At 53.3% G+C, this 12,644-nt stretch overlaps 1 protein-coding gene across 2 annotated transcripts; it reads left to right on the forward strand.

The window, feature by feature from the left end:
• Positions 1-3,136: 3,136 nt before the first annotated feature.
• ARRB2 (arrestin beta 2) lies at positions 3,137-12,354 on the forward strand. 2 transcript variants are annotated; one of them, XM_012779435.2, is made up of 15 exons: positions 3,137-3,280; positions 6,522-6,552; positions 7,276-7,336; positions 7,442-7,486; positions 7,694-7,890; positions 8,136-8,195; positions 8,587-8,654; positions 8,789-8,924; positions 9,158-9,242; positions 9,541-9,613; positions 10,222-10,359; positions 11,113-11,196; positions 11,291-11,370; positions 11,481-11,535; positions 11,807-12,354. In XM_012779435.2, the coding sequence occupies exons 1-15, from the start codon at positions 3,258-3,260 to the stop codon at positions 11,898-11,900; spliced, it is 1,230 nt and encodes a 409-aa protein (XP_012634889.1). In that variant the 5' UTR covers positions 3,137-3,257; the 3' UTR covers positions 11,901-12,354. The 2 variants fall into 2 exon arrangements, with proteins under 2 accessions (XP_012634889.1, XP_020136404.1); XM_020280815.2 differs by having other exon boundaries at positions 3,178-3,280; positions 7,310-7,336.
• Positions 12,355-12,644: the final 290 nt, after the last annotated feature.

Here is a 12,644-nt window from a genome sequence, read left to right on the forward strand (position 1 = left end):
TGCCAACTACATAGGATAGTGCCCTATACCTTATACACCACCTTATACACCAATTCTAACTTTATCTTTTTAAATTTTGGCAATCTGAATGATGAAAAATGTGTCATTATTTTAACTTGTTTTCCCTGATCATTAGTAAAATGGAATAATTTTCATGTGTTTAGTATACATTTATATTCATTCTTTATTAATTATATTTTCATGTCCTTTACCCATTGTTATATTTGGTTGTTGGTCTTCGTTTTATTAATTTGTAGGAACTCTTTGTAGATATTGGAAATTATTCTTGTCTGTTATACGTGTTGCAAGGGGTTTCTATCATTTTGTCTTTTTATTTGTTATTTATTGTTTTGTTTTGTTTTTATGTCCTCTGGTACTGAATATTTGTTGTTTTTTTAATGTCAGGGTTTTTGTCTGTCTGTTTGTTTGTTTGTTTGTTTGTTTTACTAGAGTGCAATGTTGTCATCATAGCTCTCTGCGACCTCAAACTCCTGGACTCTAGTGATCCACCTGCCTCAGCCTCCCGAATAGCTAGGACTACAGGCGCCCACCACCACGCCCAGCTAATTTTTCTATTTTTGCAGAGACGGGGTCTTGCTCTTGCTCAGGCTGCCCTTGAACTCCTGCACTCAAGTGATCCTCCCACCTCTGCCTCCAAGAGTGCTAGGATACAGGTATAAGCCCCTCTGCCCAGCCTTTTAGTAGTATCTTTTTTTTTTTTTTTTTTTTGAGACAGAGTCTCGCTTTTTTGCCCAGGCTAGAGTGAGTGCCATGGCGTCAGCCTAGCTCACAGCAACCTCAAACTCCTGGGCTCAAGCGATCCTCCTGCCTCAGCCTCCCCAAGTAGCTGGGACTACAGGCATGCGCCACCATGCCCGGCTAATTTTTTCTATATATATTAGTTGGCCAATTAATTTCTTTGTATTTATAATAGAGACAGGGTCTCGCTCTTGCTCAGGCTGGTTTCGAACTCCTGACCTCGAGCAATCCGCCCGCCTCAGCCTCCCAGAGAGCTAGGATTACAGGCGTGAGCCACTGCGCCCGGCTAGTAGTATCTTTTAATACAGTAGATTTCATGTCGTGCAGACCACTACCTTTCAGTCTCATCAGACTTTAGATACAGATCTCATTACCTTTTTGTCATGACCCTTTGATGAAGGTCAAATTTGGTAAAAGTGATTCATGAGTCTAAAAGAAATGATCTAAAGCTTGAAAAAAAACTGAAGAGTGAGCTTAGAAGGTGGTGATAAAACTGAGGGGTGGGGGCCGGGCCCAGTGGCTCATGCCTATAATCCTAGTACTCTGAGAGGCTGAGGCGGGCAGATTGCTCGAGGTCAGGAGTTGGAAATCAGCCTGAGCAAGAGCGAGACCCCGTCTCTACTATAAATAGAAAGAAATTAATTGGCCAACTAATATATACAGAAAAAATTAGCTGGGCATGGTGGCACATGCCTGTAGTCCTAGCTACTCGGGGGGCTAAGGCAGTAGGATTGCTTGAGCCCAGGAGTTTGAGGTTGCTGTGAGCTAGGCTGACTCCATGGCACTCACTCTAGCCTGGGCAACAAAACCAAGACTCTATCTCAAAAATATATATAAATAAAAAAATAAAAATAAATAAAAATAAAAACTGAGGGGTGGGGAGGTGGCAGTTGATAAGCAAGGCCTATGTTTGAACCTAAAGATGATCTTAGGAACTACTTGAGTACACTATTTTTTGTTGCATGGAAAAGTGGAGGGAGAGGTGTGAAGTTATTCCATTTGGGGAAGATAGGGAGAGCATGGGAAAAGAGATGGAAGGAGAAATACCTTAGCTTCATAAGTCCAATAATATCAGTCATCCATTGGCTAGACTTGCCCAAGTCCAGCCAATTTTACCCCAGAAATGAGTCCTCAGTCTGACCCCTCCCATCCCTTCCACTCTAGCATTCATCATTTTCCCTTGGCTAGTTTATAGCAGTCTTGCCCCACTCCCTCCACCCTCCACATTGCCCAGAATTATCTTCCAAAAAGAGAAATCTCATCATGCCACCCCTCTGCTTAAAAAACCATGACTGGTTCCACGTGTCCTTTTGCAGGGCCCTCCTCAGTCTCATTCCTTCACCAGCTCTACAAAAATCCTCCACAACCTGTTCCAGTCTTATCTCTCCTGCCGTCTAACCCCACCAACACTTCAGAACGGGCTGTGCCTTGCCTTTCTTTCTCTTTCGAATGCCCTTTCTCGACTCCTGTCTATCCTTCAAAAAGAGTGTCCTCAAATGTTCCCTTCTCTGGACAGCCTGCACTCCCTCCACCCCAACCCTCGCCAAGCGCTGTTAATGGCTTTGTCTTCTGAGTCATACCTCTATTACAGCATTCCTGGGATCATAATACCTGTTTAAGAGTCTCTTCGACTATACAAGGAAAGCAGGGGCCATGGTAATTCATGTGTGTCCCCACTGCTTGGCATAGTGACTAGCACAAAATAGGCATGCATGGATGGATGGACAGATGGATGGATGGATGGATGGGTGGGTGAGTGGGCGGATGTTAGCTGGGATGGGTGGGTGAAGGCGATGCAGAGTCAGAGAAATTAGAAAAGGGCGATCAAAGGCAGACACCAGGGGGAGCCGAGACTCCACAAGAAAGAGGCGGGAGGGCGGGCCGAAGACGGCTGCATGCTCTGAGGTGAGCAGAGGAGCAGCGCGCGCTGGAGCAAACATCACGCAACTGGAACCGCTCCCCCACGTGTGCATCCCCTCATCCTGCTCCCCGCGACCGTGTCTGAGCTCATCCCACCCCCCTCCACCGCCCCCTTTGCCCACACAGCCACCGAGAAGGCAAACAAAGGGGAGGAGACCCCCGCAGGTTTCTGGCCGCCGGGAGGGCTTCAATCTCCTGGAAGGCAGGCGCCTCCGTTCAAGGGGGCCCAATCAGCTTCTAAGGGGTCGTGGAGGGGCGGGAGATGGGCGGGAAGAGCAGGAGCAGGGACGGCGCGCAGGGAGGCCGGCCGGGGAGGGCCGGCGCGCGAGGGTGGGGGCGGAGCCAGCCGCAGCGCGTGTCTGCGAGGAGAGGGCGGCAGCGCCGCGGCGCGCGCGAGCCGGCTGACGCATCTGGCCGCGGTTCCCCAGGACCGAGGAGGGGGCCGGGAGCGGAGGGGGAAGAGGAGAAAGAGCGGAGGGTGCGCGTGCGCAGTGGTGCGGGGAGGAGCAGGGACCTGGCAGCGGGCGAGAAGGCTGCAAAGCGAGCCGCGAGCCGAGCGGGCGGCGGGCGCGCGCACCATGGGGGAGAAACCCGGGACCAGGTAAGGGAGGTGGGGCCACGCAGCGGGGCATGGGCGGCGGCTCGGGGCGGGTGCTGGGATGGTCCCCAGACAGGGACACGGGAGAGAGAGAATCCGGGGGCCGGACGCCTGGGTCCCTAGGGGGCAGCCATTCGGGGCCGCATGAGTAGGTCCTCGAGGATAATGGGGGGGACGCAAGCCCGGGCCCCTGCAGAAAGCAAGGCCTGAAGGGGATCAGAAAGCCGGCGTCGGGGTTCTCGCAGAGATCTGGGGGCCGGACTACTTGGTTCTCCCGTGCAGGCTGCGATGCAGGGACAGAGGAAGGAGGAGCAGGTGGCTGGCCCCAAGGGGTCGTGTATGGGTGGCTGGATGCCAGGAGGGGGATCCCCTCTAGACTCGTGCTGAGCCAATGGAAAGCCTCTTGTCCAATACCCTACAGGCAGTGGAGCTGCCCACACCTGTCCCGAGGGCCGGGTGGCTCCTCTTTCAAACTTCTGCATTCCCTTGGGTTGCTAGGAGCAACAGCTTCATCTTGGGGAAGCAAAGTGGGTGACAACCCTCCACGAAATTGAACCTTATGCCCCGGGGTGGGGGAAAGCAGTATCTGCCCTGGGCCCACATTCACTCCCCGGATGTTTTCTGTGCAATCGAGGCTCCTTCCTTCCACTGACACCCCGAGTTCTCTTTTTTTGGTCTCTAGCAAAATCCACTTCCTGTTGTGACTCAACACCCCCAAAGGGGCAGGGGGGGTGAATGCCTGAGTCCCAGGGGAGCAGGAGCAATAGAGGAAAAGGTTGGGGCTTTATGCCTCAACCCAGAGGGGATCAGGAATGGGGGCCTGCTCCTGAGCTGTCACTTGTTCTGCAAAACATGACATCAATTCCACTACTTCTAACTCATAGAGTATGAGAACCCAAGTTTCTAAGCATCAAGTAGACAAGAATCAGAGATGATCGGAGGGAGGATTGGTGTCCTGGATTAGGGGTTAAACAACCCAGAGAAAGGGGAAGTCACTGACTTGAGGGAGGCCCCTGATTTCCGTTATGTAGTTCAGGGAGGGGGACAGATGGACCAAAGGGGGACTGCTGACTTGGCACAATTCCCCTCACCCCCATCAAATTCTAGGCCACAGGAAGTGGAGAGAATAGCAGGAAGTGTGAAGGGACATCTGCTTCAACTGACCCCTCTTACTGGGCACCTTCCTGGTCATCCCCACAGTCTGCCTCCTTGGTCACTCTCAGTACATGCACACTGCTCCTCCCTAGCCTGGCAGGAGGTGGCTGGGTTAGGATCCAAAGGGCAGGTGCCCTGCAGCTGCTCCAGGGCAATTGCTCCAGAGCCACACTCCAGTTGGCCAACTGATTGTGGCTGTCACAGCACTCTGCCAGGGCTCCTAATAGGAGGAGACACTGGGACAAAGAGAAAACCAGAAGCAAAGGGGAGGGAGAGCCTGGATGATGCCATAGCAATCAGCCCCCAAGTTGGGACTAAAGGTAGGGTGTTTATTCTAGCTGCCACCATATCAGTGTTTACTCTCCTTTATTGGTTGGGGATACCTGGGGCCCTCTGTACCCTTTGCCTTCTGACCTTTGGACAACTTGGCCTTCTGGGAAGAAGGGAGAAGTGAAGTTGTAGCAGAAGCTGAAGTGGTGGAGTTGCAGAAGGCATAGGCCAGTTAGTTGGCAGGATATCTGTTTCTACTATATGGGGACCCTTTCCAGGGATCACTGCTGAGACAGAGTGGATTGGTACTTCAGAGAACAGGCCCACAATCAGCTAGAGCACTGGGGTCCTCGGATAGTTCCCTACCCTCCCAGCAACAGGTGGAGTCTAGGCTTAGATTATTTCAGCAACTGCAAAGTGAATCTCCTTCAATTCAACAAACAATTGATGCCAACTACAGAGACCAATAGTGTAATAGTTTGGTGATTAAGAGCATGGACTCAGGCCGGGTGTGGTGGCTCACGCCTGTAATCCTAGCACTCTGGGGGGCTGAGGTGGGCCGATTGCTTGAGGTCAGGAGTTCGAAACCAGCCTGAGCAAGAGCAAGACCCCATCTCTACTATAAATAGAAAGAAATTAATTGGCCAACTAATATATATAGAAAAAATTAGCCGGGCATGGTGGCTCATGCCTGTAGTCCCAGCTACTTGGGAGGCTGAGGCAGGAGGATTGCTTGAGCCCAGGAGTTTGAGGTTGCTGTGAGCTAGGCTGACGCCACGGCACTCACTCTAGCCTGGGCAACAAAGCAAGACTCTGTCTCAAAAAAAAGAAAAGAGCACAGACTCAGACCCAGATTGCCTTTGTTTAAATGTGAGTTCCACCATTTATATTCTCTGTGACCTTGGACAAAATACTTGACCTCTCTGTGCCTCAGTCTCCTCACCTGTAAAAATAGGGATATTAGGGCCTGTATCATTGGGTCGTTAGAGTATTAAATGAAATAACACACTTGAAACACTTGGAACAGTGCTGGGCACAGAGTCACCCAATAATGTTAGCTAGCTGGCACTGTCATCTTCATCACATGGCTGGCACTGTGCTGGGGGTACCTAAATGAATAAAGCCTCTGAGGCGACCAGTCTAAGTAGAGAGACAGAGACACACAGCTAACTGCCCTTGCATGCTATCACACCACAAATAAACCATAAACAGGGTGTGACAAAAACCCCAACCAAGGAGTGAACCGGGTCTGGGCTGAGTCTGCTTTCTAAAGGCTGGGCCTTGAAAGATGAGTAGGCTTTAAGCTGCTGAGGTCACAGATGGGGACAGTTGGAGGATAATGAAGTAGGGTCAAACTTGGGTAGTGCCTATGGTAGAAACCATTTTAGGGGCAAAGGCCAGGGCCATTGCTCTTCCATGTACTCCAGCTGTCGTTGGAGCTACAGAGCAGATGGAAAGATGGTTAGGTCTAACCCAGACACTGCTGCAACCTGCCCATTCAGGTCCCCTCTTGGGGAGGTCCTCTGGGAAGAGACGGCGTGGTTCCTGGGGCAACCCCCGGCCATTACTGTGGAGGGAGGGGGACTAGAGAGGGTGGACCAAGGACAAGAGAGGAGCATTTGCCCTAGCTGCCGTGTTGGAAATATTAAGGACGGTCTGAGAAGAAGTGGGATGGGGTAGAGCTGGGCAAAACCCCAAACCCTCTAGGCAGGAACCCTGGGTAAGCTCTGCTTCTCAGACAGGGGAGGGATAAGGTCTTAGTGTGGGGTCCCTGCTGAGTCTGAGGAAGGCAGTGGGGTTTCCCTTTCTGTTTTGTTAGGGTCTTCAAGAAGTCCAGCCCTAACTGCAAGGTAAGTCTCCCATGGTGCTTGTCCGTTTGACCCTCCCTGGGCCCTAACAAAGCCCAGCCTGCCCGTAGACAATCCCCAGGCCCTAGCTCCCCACTTCCTGTGACAGCTAAGAGCTGACTTCCTTCCCTCCTGAAGCCCCTTGCCGCAGTGGCTGCTCTGCCTGAGGCAGCCACAGGGTTGGGTTGGGGCAGGCCCATGTCCCTAAGCAAGACCAAAGGGGAGTAGGCCAGAAGCCAGCCCTGTGCCTGTAGCTCCCTTAGGAGCTAACCCAAGGTGTCTGGCGCTGGGGAAAGTGAACAACCCTCAGGCCATGGCCTGTTTATCCCAGAGCCCCTTAAGGGACCTAGTGAGGCTGACAGCTGCTCTCTAACTGGCTGGTTGGGCTGAGTCCTCCCTGAGGACCCTCAACACACACTCTCTCTCTCACTCTCTCTCTCTCTCTGTCTCTCTCTCTCACACACACACACACACACACACACACCCATGACTGTTGTGGGCAGAGGTGTGAAAAGATTAGGGAGCAGCTAAAAGCCTAAAGGTCAGGTATTCTGGGAAAGCCCACCACCCTCACTTCCCAACACTACTGGGAGGAAGACTGGAGAACTTCTTTTCTAGTAGCCCAGCCTGGGATCCCCGGGCAGGGTGGCCCCTCTTGAGGGCTCTGATGCTTTGTCACCATTCCCCCCCCCCCGAATCTTCCCTGTGACCCCTTGACATCCTCAGCTCACCGTGTACTTGGGCAAACGGGACTTTGTAGATCACCTGGACAAAGTGGATCCTGTAGGTAAGTTTTCCCAAAAAGTTCATCCTCTAAGAGGGGGAGAGTTTCCTGGGCCCGGGAATGGGGGAGAGCCCCTTTCAGGAGATGAACCTGTGTGTCCCTTCCTAGATGGTGTGGTGCTTGTGGACCCTGACTACTTGAAGGACCGCAAAGGTACTGGCCCCGAGGGGAGGTAGGAGGTAGAGAAGTGGAATGGGCTGGCACTGGAGGGTGCCCCAGAGAGACGGAGGGCTGAGGCGGGAGCCAGGAATAGTATTCGAACAAATCTTGTGCTGCTGAGGGAGGAGCAGTGGCTGCCAGGTGGTGAGGGGACTGGGGAAGGGGGGCTCCTGACCACCCCACCTTGCCCTCCTTTGCTAGTGTTTGTGACCCTCACCTGCGCCTTCCGCTATGGCCGTGAAGACCTGGATGTGCTGGGCCTGTCCTTCCGCAAAGACCTGTTCATCGCCACCTACCAGGCCTTCCCCCCAATGCCCAACCCGCCCCGGCCCCCCACACGCCTGCAGGACCGGCTGCTGAGGAAGCTGGGTCAGCATGCCCACCCCTTTTTTTTCACAGTGAGTATGCCCCCTGCCCTCTGCAGGGCAAGGGGTCGGGGGCTGTGTTTGGAGGGGTGGGTGAGGTACCTGTTAAGAGCATATCTGGAAGAAACAGCGAGGCAGGGACCCTAGATCCTCCTCCCTGGGGCCCCTTCCATCTTCCTTTCTCATCCTCAGGGGTCCTATCTTCAGCCTCTTGAGATTGGGAGGAAGATCTGGGGGCTTTGTGGAGGCACTGAAGTCTCCCCTTTTCTCTGCCACAGATACCCCAGAATCTGCCCTGCTCCGTCACACTGCAGCCAGGACCAGAGGACACAGGGAAGGTACTAGCAGAACAGGGCCTGGTAGGAGCCTGGGAGCACAGCTGAGCCATAGGGTGAACTGTCGAGAAGCCAGGTTGGGGCTGAGGGTAGGGCCTTGTCCTCCCTGGCAGTGGGGTATGTATGATATGGCCACTGTACACATGTGACACTACCTCATCTGTTGACCTGCATGTACCTGGGTATGGGGGCTTCCCTTGCATTGCCATGATCAAGCCTCTGCCAGGGGCTGGGCTTTGGGAAGGCAGAGGAAGAAAACTCAGTCCTCGCACTCCTCAGACCATAATGGGGCAAGAGTCTGTGCCCAAGACAAGGGAAGAGGGGAGGAAGGAAGGGGAGTGTTAGTAGTGGCAGGGACTGTGGATGACACATGGCCTTTTCTTCCCCTCCCAAGGCCTGTGGTGTAGATTTTGAGATTCGAGCCTTCTGTGCCAAATCACTAGAAGAGAAAAGTCACAAAAGGTGAGGGAAGCAACCTCCTCTACGGTGTAACAATTCCTCACCCACTTCCAGAAGCCCCAGGCCCCTGTGGGAGGTGGAAGCAGAGATTTGGAGGTCTGGGAACTCACTCCTCCTCCCCCTCACCCCTGCCCCAGGAACTCTGTGCGACTGGTGATCCGAAAGGTGCAGTTTGCCCCAGAGAAACCTGGCCCCCAGCCTTCAGCTGAAACCACGCGCCACTTCCTCATGTCTGACCGGTCCCTGCACCTTGAGGCTTCCCTGGACAAGGAGGTGGAGTGTGAGAGGGTGACACGGGTGCCACAATACAGGCCAGACCCTGGGGAGAGGGGTGAAGCCACATGTAAAGATGGTGTTTTCAAAGGAGGTTGCCTTGGCTGGGTGTGGAGAGTTCCTATGGGCTTGGGTTTAGAGGGAAGGGCAGAACAGTATGTGTTGGGGGACACACTAATAATGGGACCAGTGAAAAAACAGATCCAACTCACATGACCCCCTCCCCTCAAAAGCTGTATTACCATGGGGAGCCCCTCAGTGTCAATGTCCACGTCACCAACAACTCCACCAAGACCGTCAAGAAGATCAAAGTCTCTGGTAGGAGGTGGGGGTTGGAAGGGGGTCGTGGGGGAGGGAGTTGCTGCACAAGTGGCTTCTGGTGTGATCTCAGCCTAGGCCACATCCCAGTGCAGGAGACCCACCAGGGCTCAAAGAATTTAGGTTGTTCCAGAAAGATATGTGGGACCCCCATGTTTACTGCTTTGGAGAGGGCCATGTGTCAGAGGGGTGGGGGTTGGGGAGCTGGGCCTGGGGCCCATGCCATGTGGTCTGGAGCTGTGGCCTGGTGCTGGTCTGCGCTCCATCCAGAGCTGCTTGACTTCACCCCGCCCCACAGTGAGACAGTACGCTGACATCTGCCTCTTCAGCACTGCCCAGTACAAGTGTCCCGTGGCTCAGATCGAACAAGAGTGAGTATCAGAACAGACTCGGGTCCCAATCTTAGGGGAGAAGAGTAGGACAGGAGAAGCAAGGTGGAAGGTAGAATTCTTCCCGAACCATCTGCACTTAAAAGGACGTTCCCTCCACAGCCAGGTAGCTCTGCGCTGTTTATTTTCCTGAGCAGGTTTAGCCAAAACCTACTCCCGTGACCTTTGCCCAAGGAGAAAAGGACTAGTGAGGGAGGGAGATGCTGCCCCCTTACCCAGCCTGGCCCCTCTAAGTCTTTTTTTTTGAGACAGAGTCTCACTCTGTTGCCTGAGCTAGAGTACCATGGCGTCAGCCTAGCTCACAGCAACCTCAGACTCCTGGGCTCAAGCAATCCTTCTGCTTCAGCTTTCCGAGTAGCTGGGACCACAGGCATGTGCCACCATGCCCAGCTAATTTTTTCTATATATTTTGAGTTGGCCAATTAATTTCTTTCCATTTATGGTAGAGACGGGGTCTAGCGCTTGCTCAGGCTGGTTTCAAACTCCTGACCTTAAGCAATCTGCCTGCCTCAGCCTCCCAGAGTGCTAGGATTATAGGCGTGAGCCACCATGCCTGGCCTAAGTCTTATTCTTTTATTCCTATCCGCCAGTGACCAGGTATCTCCCAGTTCCACGTTCTGTAAGGTGTACACCATAACCCCACTGCTCAGTGACAACCGGGAGAAGCGTGGTCTTGCCCTGGACGGGAAGCTCAAGCACGAGGACACCAACCTGGCTTCCAGTACCATGTGAGGGGGCACGGGAGGGGGTTCCCTGCAGGCCTGGGGACAGACATTCATTCAGTGCTGCCTGTGTGCCAGGCTCTGTCCTAGGTGTCAGGGATAGATCAGTGAACAGAAGAGATGAAAAGAACTCTTACATCCTGGGAAAGGGAGGACAGACAAATCTGATCAGTGGTCAGATATACAGCATGTTTAGTGACAAGTATGAAGGAGAAAAGCAAGGCAGAGAAGGGAGATATAAAGTGCGGGGTGGGAGCATGGTATGTAGGGTAGCTAGGGATGGCGTAATACAGAGGTGAATTTTGAGTAAGGACCCAGAGGGAAGTAGTGCCATTGTGCCCTCAGGCAGCAGCCCCGGAGCTCTGCAGCTTCACAAAGAGCTGGATTTCACCTCCAGCGGTGCCTTTGTGCAGGGTTCTCACTGCACAACCACACGCAGCAGGCCTGGAGGCCAGTGTGGTGAGGTTGAACTGTGTACAAGGAGAGGCGTGGGAGGTGAGGTCAGGGTCTAAGGGAGAGCAAGACAGTGCAAGGCTGTGAGAAGAGGAGGAGGTCAGCTTTCACTGGTAGAGACAAGGCCACAGGAGGGCTCTGAGCATGCGAACGCTGTGGCGTACTTTACCATGGTGACCGCACAGCCCACGCTGCTGGAGCCCTGCAGGCCAGTATAGTTCCGTTCAGAATCCTGATGGGAGCCCCAGGTGGGCTAGGTGACAAGGCAGTGGGCCCTGGTCCAACTCCCCCCACCCCCAATTGCAGCGTGAAGGAGGGTGCCAACAAGGAAGTGCTGGGAATCCTGGTGTCCTACAGGGTCAAGGTGAAGCTGGTGGTGTCTCGAGGCGGGTGAGTTCCATGGAGGAGCCCGGGTTGGGGTCACAGTTGGTTCTCTCTGGCCTGGTGTCATCGTCCTCTTCATGCCGCCTCTCCCTCTCCCCAGGGATGTCTCGGTGGAGCTGCCTTTCGTTCTTATGCACCCCAAGCCCCATGACCACATCACCCTCCCCAGACCCCAGACAGGTGAGCATGCCACCCACCCCAGGGCCCTGAGAGGAGGGTCTGAAGCAGGGCAAGAGGAGAAAAACTGGTCTTTCCAGCACCTACCCACCCAGCCTCTCTCTTCCCCTCAGCCGCTCCAGAAACAGATGTCCCCGTGGATACCAACCTCATTGAATTTGATACCAAGTAAGAAACTCATTCCCCTGCTTTGACCTCTTTGGACAGAGATTCCCACAACATTCAAATCAGCCCTCATACCTCCTGTTTTCTTCTCTGGGGGGAAGGGTGGTTGAAGCATCACCACCGAGATGCCTCAGCCTTGTGAGGCTGCCTGTTGCTGCCCTTGTTTATCCTTTCTTGCAAACACCTCTGTCCCTGGTGGTGGGGAGGCAGGGAGTGGGAGGCTGAAAAAAGGGTCAGAAGCCCCCACCTCACCCCCCTCCTTTCCACCACCAAGCTATGCCACAGACGACGACATTGTGTTTGAGGACTTTGCCCGGCTTCGGCTGAAGGGGATGAAGGATGACGACTACGATGATCAATTCTGCTAGGAAGGGGGGCTGGAAGAAGGGAGTGGATGGTACTGGGAGAGGTAGGGGCAGGACCAAGATCCCCACTGTCACTGAGGGGAGGTGTCCCAGCCTCTCTTCCCCTCCCCTCCATCCGGCAGCTTCCTCAACCAACCCCTTCGCTCCCTCTCCCCCATCCCAACATACGCACTGGACCGGTCTCTTGCTGAAAGTGGGCATTAATTTTTTGACTACAGCTCTGCTTCTCCAGCCCCCCAGCGGGTGGCAAGCTGTGTTCATCCCTAAATTTTTTGGAGGGGACACTGAAAAGAGAAGTGGTAGTAGGGAAAGGGGGAGAAAGAACTACCACATTCAACCTCACACCAACACCCCCTCCTGTCACTCTCTCTGCCTCCCATTCGATAAGACCCTTGGGGGGGCAAGGCTGTTGCTTTGTTTCTGAGCATAAAGAAGAAAATAAACCTTTTAATAGGCATGAGTGTGTACGTGTTCTCTGGAGCATTTAGAGTGTATAGTGTGCTCATTCATGGTTCTATGAGCTGTGCATGAGGACTCAAAAAGCACTTGCCACACTGGCTATTGATAAATGTTTACTGAATGACTGTGCTGTGCCTGTGATTCAAGGTAAACATCAAAACTTGATTTGGTCAGTCCAAATTCAAGGGTACACCTTGGTAAAGCCACTAAGTAAACTTGGTCATTTACAGGGGAAATAATAACTAACTTCCCTGTAGATGAGATGCTCACGAGACCTGGGCAGGGCAG

The sequence above is a fragment of the Microcebus murinus genome, chromosome 18 (assembly GCF_040939455.1).
Source record: "Microcebus murinus isolate Inina chromosome 18, M.murinus_Inina_mat1.0, whole genome shotgun sequence".
Lineage (NCBI taxonomy): Eukaryota > Metazoa > Chordata > Mammalia > Primates > Cheirogaleidae > Microcebus > Microcebus murinus.